Source organism: Garra rufa, chromosome 15 (genome assembly GCF_049309525.1).
Source record: "Garra rufa chromosome 15, GarRuf1.0, whole genome shotgun sequence".
In the NCBI taxonomy this organism is placed as follows: domain Eukaryota; kingdom Metazoa; phylum Chordata; class Actinopteri; order Cypriniformes; family Cyprinidae; genus Garra; species Garra rufa.
This window is the reverse complement of record NC_133375.1, coordinates 34,624,478-34,649,819: the sequence shown is the minus strand read 5'-3', so window position 1 is coordinate 34,649,819 and position 25,342 is coordinate 34,624,478. Positions and strand designations below refer to the sequence as shown.

At 35.0% G+C, this 25,342-nt stretch overlaps 1 protein-coding gene across 1 annotated transcript in view; it reads right to left on the bottom strand.

The window, feature by feature from the left end:
- Positions 1 to 233: 233 nt before the first annotated feature.
- Positions 234 to 25,342, bottom strand: part of fnbp1a (formin binding protein 1a) — a 34,669-nt gene continuing 9,560 nt past the window's right edge. The window contains exons 5-17 of the mRNA XM_073819436.1: positions 20,802 to 20,864; positions 20,325 to 20,429; positions 16,158 to 16,172; positions 12,112 to 12,240; positions 11,410 to 11,556; positions 6,932 to 7,111; positions 5,139 to 5,321; positions 4,889 to 4,903; positions 4,501 to 4,610; positions 2,642 to 2,774; positions 2,348 to 2,475; positions 1,945 to 2,087; positions 234 to 412 (exon numbers count right to left, since the gene is read on the bottom strand). Coding sequence (XP_073675537.1) covers positions 234 to 412; positions 1,945 to 2,087; positions 2,348 to 2,475; positions 2,642 to 2,774; positions 4,501 to 4,610; positions 4,889 to 4,903; positions 5,139 to 5,321; positions 6,932 to 7,111; positions 11,410 to 11,556; positions 12,112 to 12,240; positions 16,158 to 16,172; positions 20,325 to 20,429; positions 20,802 to 20,864 — 1,530 coding nt within the window. The remainder of the gene's footprint in view (positions 413 to 1,944; positions 2,088 to 2,347; positions 2,476 to 2,641; positions 2,775 to 4,500; positions 4,611 to 4,888; positions 4,904 to 5,138; positions 5,322 to 6,931; positions 7,112 to 11,409; positions 11,557 to 12,111; positions 12,241 to 16,157; positions 16,173 to 20,324; positions 20,430 to 20,801; positions 20,865 to 25,342) is intronic.

The window sequence follows — 25,342 nt, the reverse complement described above, 5'->3', positions numbered from 1 at the left end:
TCAGATATATCAAAATTACACTGCAGCTGTGTCTTTATTGCCTAATTCGCTGTACCCTTGAGGATGCAGAACTTGATAAAGTCTAAGGGAGCAATAATTCAAAACCTAATCAATGACCAAACAGACAAATGACACATGGCATCTTGAACTTGTAAAAACAGGAAGTGCACTGTCTGTAGTACAGTAAAACAGCGTTCACTAAAAACGCTTTCCGGGTGTTCTGTGACGTGGGATTATATGTATGTCATAGCACCTTTGGCATTCGTGTCCAAAAAGAGTTTGATGTAGGATGTGGGCACGTATCCTTCCTCGTCCTCGTTTCTGCGAACACGGGTCCATCCGTCACCCTTATCCTCCTCGATTACGTATAACATCTCACCCTCCGCCATGGATATGGTACCTTCGTTCTGACCTATACACACAAAAACACAAATGTGTATTTGATTCCAAAACAAGCATGTCAACTTATAAAAATTACAATAATCACTTTTTTTTAATGAGAACTTTTTAATAATTTTATCAGCCTCATCTAATAACCAATTTGACTCTTTCTGTTTTTTTTTTTTCATTTTGAATTCATTATTTTTTATCCTAAATAATAATAGTGTAAAAAAGTGTTTTTATTCATTTTTTTATAAATTTTATTTTCGAGTTATGTATTTTTAGTTTGAAATTGCACTTTTAATTCTTAAATGTAATTTAAATTTTGTTATTGTTGTTTTTTTTTTTAACATTCATTTTAATTAGTTTTTTATTCATTCATTTCAATTTTTAATTTTGTGTATTTTTGTATATAATATTGTAAAAAGTTGTACTGGTGTTTGCACTTTTAATTCTTAGATGTAATTTAAATTATTTTTTTTGTTTATTTGATTTTTAAATTTTGTTATTTTTATTTCTGTTTTTTAATCATTTATTTTGTTTTGAATTTTGTTAAAAAAATAATGGTTTGTTAAAAAATATGGTTTTACTCATTTTTACATTTTATTTTATAGTTATTTTATTGTTTTTATTTATTTTCAGTTAAGTAAATTGTTTAAATTGTTTTAATTCTTAAATATGATTTACATTTATTGTTGTCACTTTTAAATTTTGTATATTTTGTTTATAATGGTGTAAAAAAGGTATTTACTCATTTTACATTTTATTTACTTTGTTTTTGTTTTTTTTAAGTTAAGTAAATTGTTTAAAAATTGCACTTTTAATTCATAAAATAATCATTAAATTATTTTTATTATTTAATTTTTTTACCTTTTTATTTCCATTTGTCTTATTTATTCACTTTCCGTTTTTAATTTTGTATATTTATTTGTATATAATAGTGTAAAATGTGTTTTTACTAATTTTTACATTTTATTTGATATTAAAATAAATAAAATGTATTTATCTTATTGTTTTCATTTATTTTTAGTTAAGAAAAATTGTTTAAAATTGCACTTTTATTCTTATTTTTTTAAAATTGTTTTTATATATTTTTTTTATTTATTAATTTTTAAGTTTTAAATTTTGTATATTTTTGTATGTAGGTGTAAAAAGGTGTTTTGACTAATTTTTACATTTTATTTTATAGTTTTTTTTAAAAATAAGTTTAAAATTGTAATTTTAATTCTTAAATGTGATTTAAATTATTTTTATTGTTGTTTATTTAATTTTATTTTTATTAGTTTTTTATTTATTAATTTTAAGTTTTAAATTGTGTATAATTTTGTGATTTATCCATTATGAAACTTATATACTGATATATATATATAGCGGCAGGCAAGAGTTTAGGCACACTTGACTAAATATATTTCTCAAATTAACCCATTTTGGTTGATAGTAGTTTAACTTCTTATCCCGAGAACTGCAAAAAGGCTCCATAACCAATTAATAATCATGAATTTCTAACATAATTTTTATCAAATTGTCTTTCTGGAAAATGATCCAATTAGTGTTTTCCGCTACCTTCAAATGGATAAAGTGCTTTGCATGTTCCAATGGTAGGTAAAGGCTCCTCGTCGTCAAATTCGTCATCGAACTCAGTACTGCGAGATTTGAACTGCATCGTGGTCTCTGTGCTGGGGTCTTCCGTGTAGCTGCCATCCGGACTATGTGCAGAAGACATGCAATGCGTAAAACAGACCAAATTAACTTTGACGTTATAGTCAGATTATACAGTTAATGTCAGAACGTCTCATATGAGGTTGTACTGAACTCACAATCCATCTAATGTCTAATTTGCCAATGTCAAAAAATTTGAGCTTGGGAAATTTTGAAAATAAACTTATTACATGAGACATAAAAACATGTAACCGTCAATCATATTTATATAATCTCATTCAGGACATCTGTCTAGGGACTTAAGTACCTCTCTCGGTTTTGACCGTAGTTGTTTGTAAGAGGCGTGTTGCCCTGCGAGTCAAAATGGCTGCTCTGTCTTCTCTGAGACTCAGATCCCTTTTCAAGTAACTTCCTTTCCACCTCTGTCAGCCAGCCCTGAAAAGACATGAAACAACAGATCTTTCAGTTAATTTGTAATCATCAATCATTCCAGTGATCAAACTGCATAATTTACATTCATTATTAGTCTCTTGGATCTCAAAATCCATATTTTAAAACAACATTTGAAGGTATCTGAGGACTGAATTTGTGAGGGCCTCACCTCAAATTTATGTGCCTCAAGCTGCAACTTTTCCAAGCTTTGTGTGATTTCTTCTAACCGTGGATCTATACTGTCTGGATCGCCCAAGTGAGGATTCTTTATGTAAACATCTTTCATTTTAGTCAAGGCGTCCCTGCAAATAATTACAATAAGAAGAGTTAGTAAAAACAAGAAGCATGTGCATTTGAACTGCATGTGACAGTTTGTTGCATTATGTCTGGTCATGTACAGTGGCTTGCAAAAGTATTCATACCCCTTCATTTTTTTCACATTTTGTTGTGTTGCAGCATTATGTTAAACTGCTTTAAATTAGTTTTTCCCCACATCAATTTACACTCCATACACCATAATAAGGACAAAGCAAAAACCAGATTTGCAAATTTTACAAATTTATTAAAAATAAAACACTGAAATAAGTACATTGCATAAGTATTCATACCCTTAACTCAGTACATAGTTGAAGCAACTTTACAGCCTCAAGTCTTTTTGGGTATGATGTGACAAGCTTTGCACATCTGCATTTGGCAATTATCTGCCATTCTTTGCCTCACCTTTTCACCTCTCTAGCTCTGTCAGCTTGGATAGGGGCTGGAAGACATATTCTAGAGTCCTAATTGTTTTAATCGTCTTCCATTATGGATAATGAAGGCTACATGCTTCTGTGAACCTTCAATGCAGCAGATTTTTTTCTGAACTCTTCCCTAGATCATTGCCTTAACGCAAGTCTGTCACTGAGCTCAACAGGCAGTTATCTTGACCTCAGGTTTTTGCTCTGATATGCATTTTCAGCTGTTAGACCTTTTCTGAGAGGTGTGTGCCTTTCTAAATCAAACTCATTCAAATGAATTTGCTACAGTTTAACTCCATTCGAAGTGTAGTAACATCTAGAAGCAATATGAATGCTCCTGAGCTAAATTTCGAGTGTCCCAGAAAAGGGTATGAATACTTATGCAACTGGATCTTTTCAGTTTTTTATTTTTCATACATTTGCACAAATGTTAAAAACCTATTTTTTGTTTTGCCATTATGGAGTAGGGAGTATAGATTGATGTGGGGGAAAAAAGTAATTTAAAGTAGTTTAACATAAGGCAGCAACAAAACAAAATGTGAAAAAAATAAAGGGGTATGAATAATTTTGCAATGTATATTAAATTATGTACACTATCATTCTCAAATTTGGGGTTGGTAAGTTATTTTGTTAATGTTTTTGAATAAAGTCTCTCATGCTTGCCAAAGCTTAATTTATTTGATCAAAAATACAGTAAAAACAGTAATATGAAATGTTATTACAATTAAAAATAAAGTTTTTCTATGTTCATATATTTTAAAATGTAATTTATTCCTGTGATGCAATTTGCCACAGTTTAACTCCACTAGAAGTGTAGTAACATCTAGAAGCAATATGAATGCTCCTGAGCTAAATTTCGAGTGTCCCAGAAAAGGGTATGAATACTTTTTACCAGCTGAATTTTTACCAGCCATTACTCCAGTCTTCACTATCACATGACCATTCAGAAATCATTCTAATACACTGATTAGATGCTCAGTAAACATGTATTATCACCGTTGAAAACAGTTGTGCAGTTAATATTTTTGTTGAAACCATGAGATTTTGAATAGATAATTCAAAAGAACAGATTGTATTTGGAATAGAACATTATAAATGTCTTCACTGTCAATTTTGATCAATTTAAGGCATCCTTGCTGAATAAAGGTATTGATTTCTTTCAAAAAACATTACTGACCCCAAACTTTGAGCTGTAGTATTGTTATAAACAGTTTTGGCGCATGATGATTAGGTATTTGGCAGAAAGAAAGGCTGATACTATTACCAGCATGGCAGCTACTGGATGATTTACCTCTGATCCATCTCTTTCTGAATGTCCTTGTTAACGTCATTGAGCTTGGCTTGTAGTTTCTTCCTCCTCTGCTCAGGGGGCAGATGACTGTAGTCCTCCTGGCCTGTTCCCTGCAGAGAGACAGACAGTTATGAGTGAAAAATACCAAACCAAACACAAACAGATTCAAAACCTGCATTAAAAACATTAAATAAACAGGATATAACCAAGGAAAACACACCCACTGACTGCCCAGCACATATTAGCAAACCTTATTTACTCATTTTTAATAACTTATTTTACCTCAAGCGTTGAAACTGGAAAAATAGTCCAACTAAAATAAACTCTGTATAGTTATTTGTTATGAAAATTGTTAAAGCAAAAGGATTTTATAGCAAGTCAGACTTACCAGCTTTAGAGAAAGCTGTGAATGTTAAGACAAAAAACGTGTTAGGGAAAGCGGTTAATACACACACTTATGTAGTTGTTAAGACAGATATGTTTAGGATGGTGTTGACAAAAAGCATGAGAACGAGCCATGTTACACATCCAAACATCACTTTATATCCAGACTGAGCTGATGGTGCTTTAGTCTTTGGAGTCGTCCAATCAGATCCATACGAAAGACACAAAGGTGACATGGCGGCTCGTGAACTTACCCCTCGTTTCAGGCTCCGCAGGCAGTGCATTTTGTGTTTGGTGCCCATGAAGTCGTTGAGGCGCTGACTGAGGGGCTCCTTGGGCTGTTGTGGGGACTGGGGGCCGTTGGGGAGGCCGTCCGGGGACGGGGAGGTGGGGGGAGGGGGAGGGGGCTGGCGGGGTGACGCTAACAAAGACATAAGCTACAGATGAAGGTGTGATGGAGCACATTGAGAAATGGAATGGAGGAAGACAGGAAGAGAGAAGATGAGGAGAGAGAAACTTCCAAGGGCAATGTTAAAAACTGCTCACGCTATGACAAACTCCCTGCAAACTACACTACCAGTCAGAAGTTTTTGGACAGTAAGATTTTAAAGAAGTTTTTTCTGCTTACCAAGCCTGCATTTATTTGACCCAAAGTACAGCAAAAACAGTAACATTTTGAAATATTTGTATTATTTAAAATAACTGTTTTCTATTTGAATATGTTTTAAAATGTAATTTACTCCTGTGATTTCCAAGCTGAATCATTACTCCAGCCGCATGATCCTTCAGAAATCATTCAAATTTTCTGATTTGCTGCTCAAAAACAATTATTATTATGTTGAAAACAGCGAAGTAGAACTTTTTCAGGTTTCTTTGATGAATAGAAAGTTCAGAAGAACAGCATTTATCTGAAATAGACATCTTTTGTAACATTAAAAATGTCTTTATCACTTTTAATCAATTTAAAGCAAAAAAATTTACTGAATCCAAGCTTTTGAATGGTATATAGTGTATAATGTTACAAACGCTTTTAACGCTGATATTTGAATCTTGTTATTCATCAAAGAATCCTGAAAATAATGTACTCATCTGTTTTAAATATTGATAATAATAATAATAAAACACATTTCGTGAACAGCAAATCAGAATATTAGAATTATTTCTAAAGGATCAAGTGACACCGAAGGCGTAATGATGCAGAAAATTTAGCTTAGATCACTGGAATAAATTGCACTTTAAAATATATTCAAACAGAAAGCAGTTATTTGAAATAGTAAACATATTACAATATACTGCTTTTGGACCAAATAACTGCAGGCTTGGTGAACAGAAAAAAAAAACATAAAAAATCTTACTGTCCAAAAACTTTTGACTGGCAGTGTATATTTAAGGGGATGTGTTTAATTTTTTTTGTTAAAATATGTTCTCTTATCCAATCTTAATATTTCCACGTTTGAAAACTGGTACCATCAAAACAACCACCAACATATTAAACAATTTATTAATCTTCATAAATATTCAAAATAACAAGATTCTATTATAACATTCAGCATGAAACAAGTTACAAAAAACTGCCATTGTAAACACTCCTTAATAGCAATAAAACTACTTTAATATAAATAACTACATTTATATTCGCCAATAAATCTTCATGACTCTATCATAACGAGCTATAAATGAGCAACAAAGTTTTCAGTTCTTTTATGTGCTTATTCATTCATTATATTCATTATATACCTGGAATTGTTTCATTAAAATACTTTTCCTATCCCATCAATATTTTAAAGTTTAAATACTGCTTTCTTAATTCATAAACAGATAATGAATTACATTATTAAAACTACAAGATTCCATTATAACAAGCTGCATGAAACTAGTTGCATGAACACTCTTTAATAGCAATAAAACTACTTGAATTTAAATGGCATGAATTATTTTATCAATGAATGAATTGTTAACCAGCCAATAATGAACAGCATAGTTTTTCGTTCTTTTGTTTGCTTATTTGTGATTTCAGCAGGTTTTTATGATCCGTTTGATGTCGTACCTTATTTCTCTTGAGTAAAGGCCACAGTTTGCTCCTGCTCCGGCGTCTGCTCTCTCCGCGAGCGTTCAGGAAGCTTGATTCTGACACTGCCCTCTTCATTGACACGCTGTAGTCCTCAAACTCTACATCACCCGGTGGCTCAAAGCCAGACTTATATGATTCTACAACTTGCTTGCTGTCCTGAGATTAAAAACAGTGACAAAAACACATCAGGCTTTGTGCTATAACAAAAGAAGAGAGAGATTAGGATGAAACCTCAACCTAAATGAATTTAAAGTCTGTGCAAAGCAATGTTAAATCTTAAAATAAAAATATAGTGTAAAATATATAGTTATTTAAATTATTTAACTAGTTAAAAAGCACTTTATTTCAGGGTATCTGCAGGATTTTTAGGCTCTAATCTAAGACTGTTTAAGACCTTTTGATGATCTGCAGAAATAAAATGAATGCCATATAAGTGGAGTATAGGGCAATGTCTATGGTATATTAAACTGTAAAATGAGTTCAGATACAGGTTTTCATAAAAAACAAAAATGCTTACAATATGATAAACTTCACATTTCAGCCTTTAAACCATTTTTAAGAAAATGGATGAGTGAATTATTATTAATTGCTGAGATTATTATAATGCATTATCATCTTGTCGATCCACCAGTTCACATTTAGTGCTTGGAGTGTAAAAACATATGTTGATTTTCACATAGGTCTGAACAAAAACAGCTGAAGGGCTTATTGAAAATACCAATTCATTTTCTGCCAGCAGGTGGCACTTTTGGAACCGCGGAAATATAGAAGTTACTTTGTCTTAACTTTGAAACATGCAGGGCACATGTTTATCTAATAAAATCATAGCCTTTTAAAGTTTAATCGTCACATCAAGCCATATCGCTATTCTTGCCTTTCCGTCCCCAAATGTAAGACCTTTTGAAATCAATATTAAAGGTTTAGCTCACCCAAAAATGAAAATTTTATGTTTATCTGCTTACCCCCAGGGCATCCAAGATGAAGTTAACTTTATTTCTTCAGCAGAACAGAAACGATTTTTAACTTAAACCATTGCAGTTTGTTACTTATATAATGGCAGTCAATGGGACCCACTGCTTTGAGAGTCAAAAAACATACACAGACAAAACCAAATTAAGCCCTGTGGCTCGTGACGTTACATTAAGGTCTTAACACATGAAACAATCAGTCTGTGCAAGAAACTGAACAGTATTTATATCATTTTTTACCTCAGATCCACCACAATGTCCAACTGTCCTGAGCACGTTCACAACAGCCGGCACGTGATGCATCAACATGCTCTGGCATAGTAGACGGATGCGCGGAAGTGAACTATTGTTTGTATACGTCACTCATTGTTTACACATAGAGATTGTGGGTACGATGGCTACTCAAAATAGTAATTACTTGTGCTTATTAGGGGTGGCACGGTTCACAAAACCCACGGTTCGGTTCGTATCACGGTTTTAGGTCACGGTTTTCGGTTCTGTACGGTTCTTGTTTTTATTTTTTTTATTTTAATCTTTAACACTCCAGAAGTTTGTTTTGGCACATGAAATGTAGCTTGATTATCCACAATTTAGGATACATTATTAAAAAAAAAAGTTTTATCATGTAATCATGCACAAACTGAATTGGACTTGACTTTAAGCACATTATTGAGACCATCTCTGAGGAAAGCTAGGGGAGATTTGATACAGCAATAGAGAAGACATTGATGACATGCTTTTCATTTATTTGGCAAAAACAGGACAATGTGTATCTCCACAGGAATTTATGTGACTTTTTAGCACATAAAGATTGAACTGAAGAATTAACTTGCATGTCTACCAACACACTGGTGTGATGTCCTCTCAGATGAACTGACAAATTAGAAGTGTTGCCGTTAGCATATTATATGCATTTTCCACAATGCTTGCACACAGTTTCAGTTCGATCTATTCTTTTATTCCCGTCTTCATCATAGGTAACATGAAATCCAAATTGTTCCCACACAACTGACCTGGCTAAAGGGCCGTTCACATGGAGCCTCTTTTGCGCATTCAAGTTTGTTATTTCAAATGTAGACGCGTGGTATGCGCGCTCGTAATGGAAGCGACGCGGTGCAACACGCTCGTTTTTTCGAGGCGCGTCCGCGCCGCATCGAGATAAAAACATCTCAACTTTTCAAAATTCCGCAAGCTCACCGCAGGCCATGTGACATGAACCAACCAATCAGCTTCATCCTTTCCTTTAATGAAATTGAAAGCACAGCCAAGTTGGATGAACAGCGTATCATAGCTGGTGCATCCTCCAACTCCGGGCAGCCTTCCTTATCTCTCCCACTTGCCATTTCTACACGTGACGTAACCTGCAGCACTCCACTTTTACTGTCTCTATGTCTACACACACCTCTTATTTCGCGCAAAAAGGACACTCACGAGGCTACATTGCGCATGCGTTGAACCGCTGAACCGTGCGACGCACACACGCACCGAACCGAGACAAGCGAACCGAACGGTTCGGTTGTTTTTCATGTACCGTGCCACCCCTAGTGCTTATCCTGATTGTTGCAACCGATTATAAACTAAAAGATTATGTTTGCTTGCGCAAACTCATCTGGGAATGTTGACTTTTCATCGACCCCAACTTTTGAGCCTGATCGAGTTATGGTTGCTTGTTCTTCGTCACGCGCAGACTGTTGTGAATGCGCCCAGGACAGTTGGACATTGCAATGTATCAGAGGTAAAAAATTCTATAAATACTGTTCAGTTTCTTGCACAGACCAATTGATTCATTTTTTAAGACCTCAATGTATTGTCACCAGCCGCAGGGTTTAATTTGATTTTGTCTGTGTATGTTTTTTTTTGACTGCTGCAAATCCCCTTCATCTAATCCCTTTACTGGTGTTCAGGTCAGACCAAGACCTATTTTAATATACATATACTGTACATGGCATAACCCTACTATGTAAACAAACTTTCTACAGGAGGATGTTTTTATGGCGGTCCACTTCATATGGCCAGCACACTGTCTCTGAAAGAACACACACACACACAGCCACAGAGAGGCTTAAGTCTTTGTTGCTAAGCCACTTCAAATCTGCTGCAAAACCCAGCTTGTATGAGTCAATTAGTGCTGCGGTGGAAATTAGACTCCCCATCTGCCATATTTGGACAGGACGGTGATGGCCACATGAGCGCTGGAACGGGATTTAGCAGATGAGACAAACAACAAGCACATCAGCCCCGTTAGCTGCCAGCAATTCCCCCGCAGCTGTAAATTATTGATGGTAACCTGGACGACGACGCTCTGTGACGATCGCCGCTCGTTAGCTTGTAAGTGGGCCAGCGATAATCACAGAAATCCAGTCTGGTATATTAGTCATCCACTTGCTTCATTTGAAAAACTTAATTCACCCCGAAGCCGGAAAACTCTTATTTTTAAATATATTAAAATAGGTTCTTTTAAATTGTAGTAATATTTCATAATAATATTTTTTTTGATCAAGTAAATGCAGCCTGGGTAAGCATAAAATATATATAAAAAACATAACATTTTACTAACCACACATTTTAAACAGCACTATATGAAAAGCTCTTGAACAAATAAAAATGATTTTTTACAGATTTTTAGAACTGGTGATTTTTATGGATAGGAATTTGTAGCACAGATATTACACTTCAGATTTAAGTAGTTCTCTAAGTCTAAAGCCCTGTTTGGACAGTAATTGTGTCTCATGCGGATGTCTGTAAAAATAAATTTACAAGGCACCTCAGCATTTAAATCTCCTGGTTAAAAATAGGAAAATAGCCACACTACAGTTGTATATAATTATACACAATATACAGTAGGTATACAAAAGTTTACATACACTTGATTCCTAATACTGTGTTGTTACTTGAATGCTCCACAGCTATTTTTTTTTTTGTGTGTGTGTGTAGTGATAGTTGTTAATGAGTCCCTTGTTTGTCCTAAACAATTAAACTGCCCGCTGTTCTTCAGATAAATCCTTCAGGTCCCACAAAAATTCTTTGGTTTTTTAGCATTTCTGTGTATTTGAACCCTTTCCAACAATGACTGTATGGTTTTGAGATCCATCTTTTCACACTATGGAACTATTATAGAAGGTTAAAATGGTCACTGATGCTCTAGAAAGAAAAAAATATGCATTTGCAAATATTTTTTTTAACTGACTCATTAAAAGAACTGATTTAAAAGAGTCATTAGTTCATGAATTCAGACGATCACTGACAGGGCTGTGTGTGTGTGTGTGTGTGTGTGTGTGTGTGTGTGTTTGTGTGTTTTTTTTAATCAAAAACAATTCTAAACAAGAACCTTGATTCTCAACCACGCTGATAAAAAAAGTATTTCATGGCTTTATAAAAGATTTTCGCTGAATAGGATTTTCCAGCAGTAGGCTGATCAACAGATGGCTATGTAATCCGGAACTGTGGTGCATTTTCAGCACAAAGGAGTCGCAGCACTTAACGTACCATTTTAGGCTCGATGGATTCAGCTGCCTTGGTCATGCCATCCAGACACTTGCTGACGATGGGCAATACTTTACGCTCGACCTCAGTGTACACCCTCATGCTCTCCCTGACCCTGCCCACCCGCCTCTCTTCCATCTCCTGTATCCTCTGCAAGACAGAAAACACATTTTGATTACATTATGAACACTCAATATGCCTTTTATGTTCCATCTGGTCCAACATATTTGTGAACCTGGACCACAAAACCAGTCATAAGGGTACATTTTTTTAAAACTGAGACTTATACATCATTCTCATTGATGTATGGTTTGTTAGGATATGGCAATATTTGGTTGAGATACAACTATTTGAAAATCTGAAATCTGAGGGTGCAAAAAATCGAAATATTCTAAATAATAATCTAAATCGCCTTTAAAGTTATCCAAATGAAGTTTTAGCAATTACTACTCAAAATTTAAGTTTTTATATTTTTACGGTAGGAAATTTACAAAATATCTTCATGGAACATGATCTTTACTTAATATCCTAATGATTTTTGCCATAAAAGAAAAATCAATAATTTTGACCCATTCAATGTATTTTTGGCTATTGCTAAAAATATTCCGGTTCTACTTAAGACTGGTTGTGTGGTCCAAGATCACATTTGTTTTTGTTTTTTTATAAATATGAGAATATTTTAATTTGATCAAGAGACATTCTTACCTGAAAGATATGTGGTATAAGCGTGTAGTAGTGCTCATGTTGGTCCTTGTTGAACTTCTGCAGGTAGGTCAGGTACTCGTTTTTACTGTCCTCTGCTATCTGATGCCTCATTTGAGCTTGCTGTTTCGCCTACATAGACAGAAAACACAAGAGACAGAGAGCGAAAAACACATTAGGATCCTTTCTACAAGGATGACATTAGAACGTAAAGGGCAAGGACTGACAAATAAAACGATCACCTTTATGACATGACACAAGTCAACAAACACAGAGAGTCAATTAGCAGATTACAGAAAGATATAAGCGTAGTCTGGTGTCAACTTCAGATCGATACAGTCAGTAATCGACACACTTAACCGAACGCTCTGTGCAAAAGAGTGAGAGAGGACAAACAACGCAAACATCACAGATCAAACAGAAATATAATCAAATGATGTACTACACAGCTAAAGATCTGTTTATCAGTAATTCATTTAGCAGATTTGTAAATCACAGTTATCTTTTATAGAGTTTAACTGATATATGACTGTTTTTTAGTAGACAATTTCACTTAGATGCAAATAATTCACTTGACATAATATTTACTGAGTAAATATATATATGAACACATAAAATGTGCATTATCCAAAAACATGCCTGTTAGTTAATTTACAGCTTAACTGACATGTGATGGCATCAGTACATTTATTTAGTTAAGCAGATGTTATTGTTGAACACTTTCATATACAAAAATTCATATAGTGCTGGGCGATAAACCAGTTAAAAACAGTTTGAATTACGAAAAAAAAGACATACCAGTACAAGTGCAAGTATCCTTGCTGAATAAAAGTATTAATTTCTTTTAAAAAAAAAAAAGAACAAAAATGTACTGACCCCAAACTTTTGAACAGTAGTGTATATTGTTTGAAAAGATTTCTATTTTAAATAAATGCTGTTCTTTTTAACTTTTCATTCATCAAAGTATCCTGAAAAAAGTATCACAGGTTCCAAAACAATATTAAGCAGCACAACTGTTTCCAGCACTGATAACAAAAATTATAACATATTAGAATGGTTTCTGAAGGATCATGTGACACTTAATACTGGAGTAATGATGATGGAAATTTAGCTTTGATCACAAGAATAAATTAGATTTAAATGTATATTAAACATTATTTTACATCGCAATAATCTTTCACAATATTATTTTTTTTCTGCATTTTTGATTAAATAAAAACAGTCTCGATGAGCAAGAAAAATCTTACTGATCCCAAACTTTTGAACGGCAGTGTATAGTGTGGGTACAAATTAAGAATTTGTTCCTTCGTTTTAGTAAATTGTGGCCACGTTATACACACTTTTTTTTGCCTCGTTTTAATTAAATCAAACAAGTGAACAAAACAACTTGACCACGGTTTACTAAAATGAGGGAACAAATTAATAAATTGTGGTCCGAATTTAAAAAATTGTGGTCACAAATAAAACAAATTGTTCCCACAACTTGACTAAATGAAGAAATGTTCTTGATTAACATATTAGCCATGCTAAATATACAGCCAAAATTATTAAAACAATAGTATTTTCACAAGATAAATTTATTTCTATCTTTTGCTGAAGTGTGTCAGTAGGAAATATTAGTTTACATTTCAAAACCAGTGTTGCCAAGCTAACTAGATTTAACTTTTCAGACCACCTTAGCGACTTTTTTCCAAAAATACGCCTAGCGACAAATCTAGCGACTTCTTGGACAAACTTTATTTAGTTCATGAGACTCTCTCTCTTTCTCTATCTGCGTCTGCTCTGTTCAGAGAGCGGCAGAGGAGCAGCACTTTCAGATAAAAACTAACTCTATTTTATATGCAAGTATAGCCGAAATCACAGCACAGCCATTGTCTTAATCGTATGTGTATTTTATTTCATTAGACAATGTCGTGATTATGAATCAGGATTTTAGTATAGATTAATATCTTCGAGAGCTGGTTATGTAGTCTTAATGGGCTGCGTTTCAGTCACTATTTCATACTTACCCCGTTGTCTGACAAAAGAAAAATGTATTAATATATCTATGAAATATATAAATGAAAACCGTTTTCTTGAGAATTTGGTTGCATTAAAAATACAGTATGTGAGCACAGAGAGGCAAGACAATGCGACGCACTGATGTCATGAATATGCTAATTAACGCATGACGTCATTTAGTGACATTTGGCGACTATTCAAGCTGGGTTTAGCTACTTTCCATTGAAAAAAGTTGGCTGTTCCAAACATTCATTTTGCCTGTAAGTGTAAAAATCCAGTGATATTTTAGTTTGCACAAGGAGTCTGACAACAGCCAGTGCTCCACACAGAGATCTGATCTCATCATCATCGTCTGTTTGGAATGACATGAAGAAACAGAACTGAGACAGACTAAACCCAGAAGAACTGTGGCAACGTCTCCAAGACGCTTCAAGAAATACCTACCTGCAAAGCTACCTGAAAAACTATGTGCAAGTGCAGCTAGGGCAAAAGCTGCTTAAAATGCAAAGGATGGTCACACCAAATGTTAATTTAATTTAGTTAATAGAAGTTAATTGATAAAGAAAATCTATTTATGACATTATTTTTGACAGCATCCTCATTTTACAGCATTTTTAAACTTTTAAACTTTTTAACAGTACTGTAGCTTTGCAGGTAGGTCTCTTCTGCCACAGTTCTCCATTTGTTCTGTTTCTTCATGTGATTCCAGACAGACTGGATGAGGATGAGATCAGATCTCTGTGTGGAGCACTGGCTGTTGTCAGACTCCTTGTGCAAACTTAAATCTCACTGGATTATTACAATTAATGGCAAAATGAATGTTTGGAAATGTAAACTGATATTTCCTACTGACACACTACAGCAAAAGAACAGAATAATAATAAGTGACTTTAAACCTTTTTTAGCTGGTGAAAATACTAGTGTTCTAATAATTTTAGCCACCACTGTCGGCATGTCCTCTGTAGAAATAGAAGGTCAAGTTTAATGCATTGCATTGTGGGATATCTTACTCACTGCGCTCTGCTTGTATAAATCACTTTTGGCTAATGGTTAAGTACTCTATTACATATTAACAATACAATCCAGAAGTAGTATAAGTAGTATGGTTGTGTGTTATCGATGAAGAAGACTTTGACAAGAAGAACATGATGGCCAACAGTGTGTGAGAAAACAAACACACAAACACACGCACACAAAAATGACAATGAAAGTTCAAAAAACAAAATGTCAAAATGATCCAAATTAATCGCACCAGACACCCATTCATCATGCATACTAACTAAACACACACAGCAGACCATACAAAACATTTAGACACTTAAGTCACATTCACAAATTTATAAGCATCATTGCATTAAACACAAAATATACTGTAAATCCAAGTTGCATATGCAAAACAATTAAAAGCTTTACTTTCCAAACTATTTTGCTGGTGTTTTTGTCATTTTTAATAAAAGTTCTCCTCCTAGCTCCGTAACTACAGATATTGTTCATCCCATTAACTACGAACATGTTCCACTAAAATTTTACAACCACAAAGTGAACAATACATCTATAGTTAATCATTTAAAAACTTGCTTGAAAAGTGTGCTTCTGCCACTAAATTTAATACTGTAAATAATGCAATGAAATTCATTCAGTTTTAAGTGTCTAAATGCTTTTTGGGGCCACTGTCCATAAACAACTGCATGTACATGAACCAGACAGTGTGCACAGACTCTCAGACTCAGGACTTTTTGTGGCTGACAGTAAATTGTGCGGTAATTGCCATTGATTTTGTGAAATCAGTCTCCGTTGTAACCCTTACAACATAGCCCATTTTTGCAGTCGAAATGCATTTTAACGTCTTCCATGACAAGTCTTATTCTGTACATTTGTACAAGGTGAATACAGGAAAGATTCGCTGCAAGCATAGACGTGAACGTAACAGAAGCTAAAAACGAAAAACAAAGAAAAATTACGACAAACACTCTTTGCTGATATGGGTAATACACCGAACAAGTTAACAAATTCCCCACCGACAAAGACGACTCTTGGATCAAACCTACCTTGAGAGAACACCGCTTTAAGACATGTTAAAAAACAAAGACAGAGTCGATTAGTGTCACAGACACACTAATAACAGAAGTTACTTAAGAAGACATCTACACATTTGGCAAAACCAAATCCAAATCTGTTCATTTGGACTTCATAACAAACAGGTCACTTTTATTTTAGTTGTCTTTGTTTGTCATTGTTAAAACTACCTACATTTTGTGGTGTGTAAGCTTATTATTTTTATCATTAAAGATTTCAATTGTTGATTCAATAGTTGTTGTTAATTCAGAAATTGCATTTTTATATATGTTTTTAAAGGGGACATTGAATGGCCATTTACCACAAGTTGGTATAATTCTTTAGGGTCTTCATGAAATGTCTGCAACATACGTTGGTTGAAATTCCTCAATGGTGATGTAAAACAACACACTTTTTACCTTGTCAAAAACAGCTCTGTTCACAGCAACCTTTTTTAGTGCATGTGTCTTTAAATGCTAATGAGCTACTGCTCACCCCGCCCCTCTCTTCCATTTTTTGTGTATTTCGTGACACGTTACCATCCAAAACACGATGCTTTCGAGACATTATTACATCAGCTGTTTGAACAGAGAGAAAATGGCGGACAGCTGACAACAGGCTGAGGGGGGAAATGGAAATATGCTAATATGGCATAGTCCATCAGCGGTTATGGGCGGGACTTGAGTAATATAACATCATAAGTCGATGACGAGAAAATCAAAATGGCTTAATAATTGAGACTGTTTAGGGTTTTTAAGGATTATAAAAATAAGTGAATGGATTTTTATCATTGTAGGGTGGTTATGTCCACACGCTGCTAAGACACACTTAGAGTATCTCACAAATGTGAGTACACCCCTCACATTTCAGCAACCATTTTAGTATTATCTTCTCAAGGGACAATACTTCAGAAATGAAACTTGGATGTGTAGCTTGTATAGCAGTAAAAATTTAGATTCCCTTGAAAATTACTCAACGTACAGCCATTATTATCAAAATAGCTGGCAACAAAAGTGAGTACACTCTAAGTTAACTTGTCCAAAGTGTCAATATTTTGTGTTAGCACCATTGTTATCTGGCACTGCCTTAATCATCCTGGACATGGAATTGACCAGAGCTGCACAGGTTGTAGCTGGGATCCTCTTCCACTCCTCACAGAGCTGCTGGACGTTACACACATGGTGCTTCTCCACCAGTGTTGTTTTTGACAACCATCTTAGATTTAGTCTTAGTCATTTGGACTAAAATGCTTATTAGTTTTAGTCAAATTTTAGTCACTTCTAAATGTGATAGTTTTAGTCCAATTTTAGTCGACGAAAAGTCAAAAAGGTTTCAGTCTAGTTTTAGTCAAAAAAAGGGGAAAAAGTCTTTTAACAAATTAATGTAGGTCAGTAAGTATTTTGCTGTTTGGTAGTGTCACTTATAAGTTGTGAAAATAGCAGATCTATAGTTCAACACAATGTGAGCTTCCGGATCGACTATTTTCACCAATAATTACAATAATGAAGGAATGGTTTTAGACATAAAAGACATATATTTGAAATACACCCATAGGTCCTCTCACCGTTTGCGACCACCCTGTGTGCAAACTGCCGCCATCATGGTTAATCGTCTGTCTGTCTGAGTGACAACAATGTGACGTGTTGAGCGTAACCAAACAAGGATAGAATGCTAAAACGGCTTGCCATACTAGTATGGCAAAGAGTATTTAATGCTAAAACGGCTTGCCATAGCGGCAGATACTTTTTCGGTTTTAATTGGCATGCACAATAAGCAGAAATGTCATGCATTTTAAACGTCTGACGGACCAGCCACTAACATTTTCGTCTATTCTCGTCTCGTCAACGAAAACTCACACATGTCTCGTCATGTTTTAGTCATCAACGAGCCATTTTTATCTCGTCATCGTCTCATTATCGTCATGAAAAAAAAGTGGCGTCAACGAAATGATTTCGTCATCGTCATCGTTGACGAAAACAACACTGTTCTCCACCTTCCACTTGAGGATGCCCCACAGGTGCTTAATAGAGTTCAGGTCTGGAGACATACTTGGCCACCCCATCACCTTTACCTTCGGCTTCCTCAGCAAGGCAGTTGTCATCTTGGTGGTGTGTCTGTGGTCGTTATCATGTTGGAAAACTGCAGTTCGGCCTAGTTTCTGGAGGCAAGGCATCATGTTCTGCTTCAGAATGTACAATACATAATGGAATCCATGTTTCCCTCAATTAACTGCAGCTCCCCAGTACCAGCAGCACTCATGCAACCCCAGACCATGATGCTACCACCACCATGCTTGACTGTAGGCAAGATACAGTTTTCTTGGTTCTCCTCATCAGAGCATCGCCACACATGCTGGACACCATCTAAGCCAAACAAGTTTTTCTTATAGTCTCATCAGACCACAGGATATGGTTCCAGTAATTCATGCTCTTGGACAGGTTGTCTTCAGCAAACTGTTTGCGGGCTTTCTTGTGAGCCAGCTTCAGAAGAGGCTTCCTTCTGGGAAGACGCCTATGCAAACCGACTTGTTGCAGTGTGCGGCGTATGGTCTGAGCACTGACAATCTGACCTTCTCCTTCTTCAACCTTTACAGCAATGCTAGCAGCACTCATGCATCTGTTTTTTGAAGCCAGGCTCTGCACCTGACGCACAGAACAAGTGCTCAACTTCGTCGATCGACTGTTCTGAATGGAACCCATCTTGGAAAACCTCTGTATGACCCTGACCACTGTAGTGTAACTCGGTTTTCGGTGTTACTGAACCTCTAATAGCCTTGGCCATCTTTGTGGAGAGCAACAATTCTAATTCTCAAATCCTCATAGAGTTCTTTGCCATGTGATGCCATGTTATACATCCAGTGGTCAGTATGAGAGAATTGTACTTAAAGCACAAAATTTTAACTGCTCTAATACAAGATATACAGTTTGTATGGTCCTGTCAAGCAGACAAAAACATAAACATGATGAATGGGACATGTAGCTTTGCATGGTTAAACAACATACTGCTGTTATCACTTAGGGTCTACTCACTTTTGTTGCCAGCTATTTTGACAATAATGGCTGTATGTTATTTTCAGAGGACAGTAAATCTATACTGCTATACAAGCTGCACATTGACTACTTTAAAGTATATCCAAGTTTCATTTCTATAGTATTGTCCCTTGAGAAGATATACTAAAATGGTTGCTGAAATGTGAGGGGTGTACTTACTTTTGTGAGATACTGTATATGCAAACACCATGTAAAAGTGAACTGCGCATCCAATGTACCCTTAAAATGTTTATAATTAAAGCATTTAAACAGTTTTTAGATTTTTAGAATTAAAGAACATTTTATTTACGTTTTTTAGCCTTTTGACAATATAAATGTTTTTTTATTTTATTATTTTTTTTAAATAGATTTGTTTTCACAGAAATCACAATCGCTAATCATTTTTGAATTGAATGTCTGAAACAGAAATTAAACAAACTTTCCAAATTTCCAAAACTGTAATATAAAACTGCAGATTAAATTTGAGACACTATTAAAGCTTATCTGTCTTTACATTCTTATACTAGCGAGTAACGAATCAGGCAGAGCTGACAAAACGAATTACCTTAAAATAAAATAAAGTACATTAATCTAAATTAAGCTTAATTTTTATTAATTAAATGTTTTTCATACTAAAGCTCAAGTTTATAATTTTACTTACGTATTTCATTGTACAGTACAAAAGATGGTACACTGTTTACATTTTTGAAACCTGGAATTGAACTAGAAATTATCTGGTTTGTTTAAATTGAAAGTATATACAACATGATCCCTTTAAACATCTGCCTAATGGGCTGCAAATAAACAAAACAAAACATATTATCGGGTACCAATATGGTCACAGATTTATTGTGCTTACTGTCCCACTTCCCTTTGAAAAAAAGCATTTTTTCTGCAGTACAGGGAAGGTACTGTAAGGTAGGAGCAGGTGAGGTATAAGGTATGAGGGCAGATTCACTCTAACTTTCAAAAAGTTGAACTTGACATCGGTTATATCAGCATCCGTCACCACCGCCCCGTTTCAAAGAGGGATCATCCACACAGACTCACAGAAAAGGATGAAAGCAGTCATGGAGAATGAGGGGTTTGTGATAGGATCTGTCTCTTCTCATGCACACATGTGATACATACCTTTTCCACATCTGCTTTAGTCACGTTAATGTCGGCGTCCATCTTGTCGAAGTAGTGCTGGGCGCGATCCGCTTCCTTACAGTCTCTCTCAAATCTTCTCTTACTCTGAAAGAGATAAAAAAAAAAGCTTGCATTAAAATGAGAAATTTAAATTTTAGTTTTTATACCACTACTCACTGTAGAGACATCCCTGTCATGTGACTAAAAAAATGTAGTTCAGCTTGCAGCAGTGCTATTTTTAAATAGGTACTCTATATTTACCATTAGTTTTATATTTTCATGTATTAAAACCTGTAGCAGTAGGTTATTATGAAAGACACTTGTCTTTGACAGGCACCTGTGGCTCATTTCAAACAAGTGTTTATTGTACAAGATGGCCCAGTTCTAGCTCATATCTAAACAGGTGATGAAAGAGAGGCCAGTATCAGGAAGAATTTGAATATTCACACTGTGTTCTGTTCAGTTAAACTGACTCACCGATTCCAGCTGCTTCCAGGAATTCTCAATGTGTTGTTGCGCTCTGCGGCCATCATGGAAATGCTTGAGGAAAGAAAAGAGAAAAAATAGATCTGCAATTTAGAACACAGAAAATTTAAATGTTTCTAAGTCTCTTATGCTCACCAAGGCTGCATTTATTTGATGAAAATATTATTAAAATTTAAAATAACTGTTTTACATTTGAATATATTTTAAAATGTAATTTATTTCTGTGCCAATTCTGAATTTTTAACAACTGTATTTCAGCCTTTAGTGTCACATCATCCTTCAGAAATCAGTCTAATATGCTGATTTGCTGCTTAAGACACATTTTCTTATTATTTATATCAAAAACAGTTGTGATGCTTAATATTTTTGTTGAAAGAATACATTTTAAGAATTTTTTTTTAAGAGTTTAAAAGAACAGCATTTTTTATGTTTACATTTTACAGTTCTTGAAATAAAATCCAAAGAAAATGTGCAAATCTCACTGCCACAGTTCTGTAAAAACAAAAATAGAAATAAACGATGTTGCAATGGAGTCTGCACCTTTGTAGGTTAATAAAAACAGTACAGACAAATATGATAGATAGCCTACATTAGGATAATATTTGTTAGAAAACAAACAGTTACTGCTCTAAAATCTGATCCGATGAGATGCAGAAGTAAATATATGCATATTTGACAGCAATTACATTAACAGCATATCTAAAAATGATCCTAACCACATTATTTTCTTTCTTTTTATAAAACCTAAAAGCAAAGCAGGTATTTTCCATACAAAGTGGATTGTGGTCAAAAAAAGCATCATAAAAGTCTATACAGTTGTTGTTTTCATGCTTAAAGAAATTAAGATTTTTGAGGAAAACATTTCAGGATTTTTCTCCACATTGTGAACTTTTATGGATTCCAATGGTTTGAACTTCCACAATGCAGATTCAATGCAGCTTCAAAGAGCTCTACACGATCCCAGCCGAAGAATAAGGGTATTATCTACCGAAATGTTTGGCCATTTTCTAAAAAAAAAAATTACAACTAGGGATGCTCATTTCGGTTAATTTTCCTGACCGACAACCGCTGCTCGTTATTCGAACATTAACCGTTAAAGGGGCTATATGCAACTTTTTCCCCAAAATAAACGTAATAGCCTTTTTATTTGACCATTTATGACTCAAACATCTCCTGATGAGCATACTGACACCTTGTCAGCTCACAGTGGGTGCACCTATAAGCCTGCATCCTATTTTTCCTATTTTCTGTCGGGTCCGTTTTTTTGCGCGCTGTCTGCGGATGTGACGTCAAGCGCGTTCATGTTAAACGTTTCAGATCACTCTGCCACCACCGCTAGTCAGCAATTAGCCTACACTCGCAAGCAGTGCAATGGATTGTGCGAATACACAGAAGAGACCCAGGACAACTCTGACACCAACAGTAACTTCACAGAAGACTAAAAAAGTTAAACCCCTGACAAGTGCCCGAAAAAGATCAAAATTGAGAGCGAACGGCGCCGAGTGAGGACTAGAGTGAGTGAACGCTGCGAGAGCAAGCAGAAAGGAAGAGCAGTTCCGTTTTTTGGCCACAGGTGTCAGTCGCGAGTTTAAATTTCAGAAAATTGCATATAGCCCCTTTAACTGATAAAAATGGAATAATAAATTAGTTTAAAAATAGAGCTAGTGCAAGACGAGCATTTGTTGTTAAAAGTATATAAATTTTTTTTTTTGAAAGTGACAGATCGTTTCACTATATCAGACCCTTATTCCTCAGCTGGGATCGTGTACAGCTCTTTGAAGCTGCATTGAAACTCCAGTTGAGATGTATACTATTAGGGCTGCAACTAACGATTATTTTAATAATCGATTAATCTGTCGATTATTTTTTCGATTAATCGATGAATCGGATAAATAAAAAAAAACAAGGGATTTACAACCCTTTATTCAAAAACAGAACTAAAATCTTTAGAACGTGCACAAACATGTTGCTCCTTGAACTGTTATAATAATAATAATAAAATAAAAATGGACTAACACAAAAAACATACACATGTATGCTTTACATCTGCCAAATATATAGACTAAATAAACTAAAATTACTATCCGTCAAGACAGCGGATTGCTGTGGTGTACATGCTGCATTTCCCATCAAGAAGCCTCTCAAATTAAATTCCTCAGTGCGCATTAAAAAAGTCATGTGACTTTGCACGCTGGAACGGGATAACTTGACTAACTTTCTGCTACATTCATTCTGCCATGGCGGTGTTTAGTGTCCTGCCATCAGCAGCGACCAGCTGGAAGAGTTCCGCATTCAAATGCACGCAAAACTGGCCTCAAAGCCCCAGCAAAAGTAATTACCATGAATGTGTCAAGGCAAAAATTAAGAAAATATTCGAATTACTTATTAATAAACTAGTATTTTCTGATTCAGTGTTGCAAAGATGAAATTGACGATTCTGCCATCTGCTCATTAATGCCTAATGCATCTTTATGGATTAGCTAATGAAAGAGTTTTGTTTTCGATTTTAATTATTTCGTTTTATAGTAAAATAATAATTTAAAGCTTTCTATAGATATTGTGTTTGTGAGGCAATTACCTGGGTTTCGGTTAATTATTGTGAAGCGCTCCTGTTTAAACCAAAGATATCAAGCGTATTCTGTTTGTTTTCTTTAAGAGCACATTTTGTTGATACTGTTAGTGCACACAAACTAAGGTAGACCCTTTACAGTTCCGGCCCGGGTGGTAAATTACTCTTACCTTTATGAGCAAAAAAGAAATTCCACATCGCACTGGCGTCTCCATGTCCTGCAAAGCGCGCTTCTGTCCGCACAAACTTTGGAATTATCTTGATTGAATGATTAAACTAATATTGTGATATGTTTTAAGTTTTTTATATCAATGGATTTTAATTTAAATCGTGATGAATTAAGCAGGCTTTTGATCTGTCTGCCGCTGTTTGCTAGGTATAACTTTAAAAAACAAAAACTTGAATTTAACAAACAAAAAGTGTTCCAAATATATCTCTAAATTAACTTTATAAACTAAAGGAACGAAAATAAATGTAATCACTTTGCTATTAAAATCAGCAGCTGTGTAATGAGGAAGAGAAAGAGAAAAAAAGACAGTCGGACTGGAAATTCAGTCGGCCAAAAATTGATGAGCTGTCGGACATTTTTACAAGGAATGTTTGTTTAATAGCCTATTTAATACTCTTAGGCTACTTTCTTAATTAAATATATTATTTCTTTGATTTATTTTAGCGTTTTTAGGCTGCTTGTTCGCTGACTGAAGTGTAGGCTATAAAAAAACAACGTGCCACCGTCACAGCCCTATTCAAAACTGAGACGATTTCACCTCAGCAGAGCTCCTCTTTCTCCTTACGGTTGTGGTACAGTATGTTTTCGACACATTATACAGACAGACAGTGTTACAAAAACTATAGAAGTAGTTTTCTCCATCTCCACTATCCAACGACCCGTACAGCAGCTGTTTTGCGATCGAGCATTGGCTGCTGTGAAAGTACGGGGCAGCATATATATATATAATGTAGAAACGGTGCTTTATGCTCAAATGTTCCAGTTTTGCGCATAAGTTAAATTCGCATTTTTGGATGGAAACACAGCTTATGAGGTGCCGAACTCTGCTGGCATCAGTGCGGGAGAGAGACCGAATGTGTCCACTCCGCTCTGCGCTCAATTTTTTTTTAATATATATAATAACAACCAAATGTCTCTGCGTCGCGCGACACAACGAATCGATTATGAAATTCGTTGCCAACGCTTTTAGTAATCGATTTTTATCGATTTTATCGATTCGTTGTTGCAGCCCTATATACTATATAGAGAAAAACCCTGTAAACTGTAAAGACATGAACATCTTTGATGACATGGGGTGAGTAAATTATAAGGAAATGTTTTTATTCAGGATTTCTCTCCATATAGTGGACTTCTATGATATGCCCGCAAGTTTGAACTTCCAAAATGCAGTTTAAATACTGCTTCAAAAGGCTCTACACAATCCCAACCAAAGAAGGTCCTTTATTTTCAAAAAAAAAAATGGACAATTTATATTCTTTTTAACCTCAAATGCTCGTCTTGTCTAGCTCTGTGTATACTCTGTGTATTCCATTTCAAGACAGTTAGGGTATGTCGAAAAACTCCCATCTCATTTTCTCCTTCAATCTTTCTCTTCATCTTCAAATTCATCCTACATCCTACGGATCAAATGTTTACAAAGTGAACGTGCAAAGAAGATCAAACGCCCTTTACAAAAAGGGTAAAACAGTGATGTAGGACGATTGTGAAGTTGGAGAAGGAAAATGAGATGGGAGTTTTTCGACATACCCTAACTGGTTTGAACCGGAATATACACGTTTTTTATACAAGTATATAAATTGTAATTGTTTTTGGAAAATAACCGATCGTTTTGTTAGATAAGAGCCTTCTCCTCGGCTGGGATCGTTTAGATCCCCTTGAAGCTGCAACAGAGAAGTCCACTATATGAAGAAAAATCCTGAAATCATAATTTCTTTACAACTGAAGAAAGAAAGA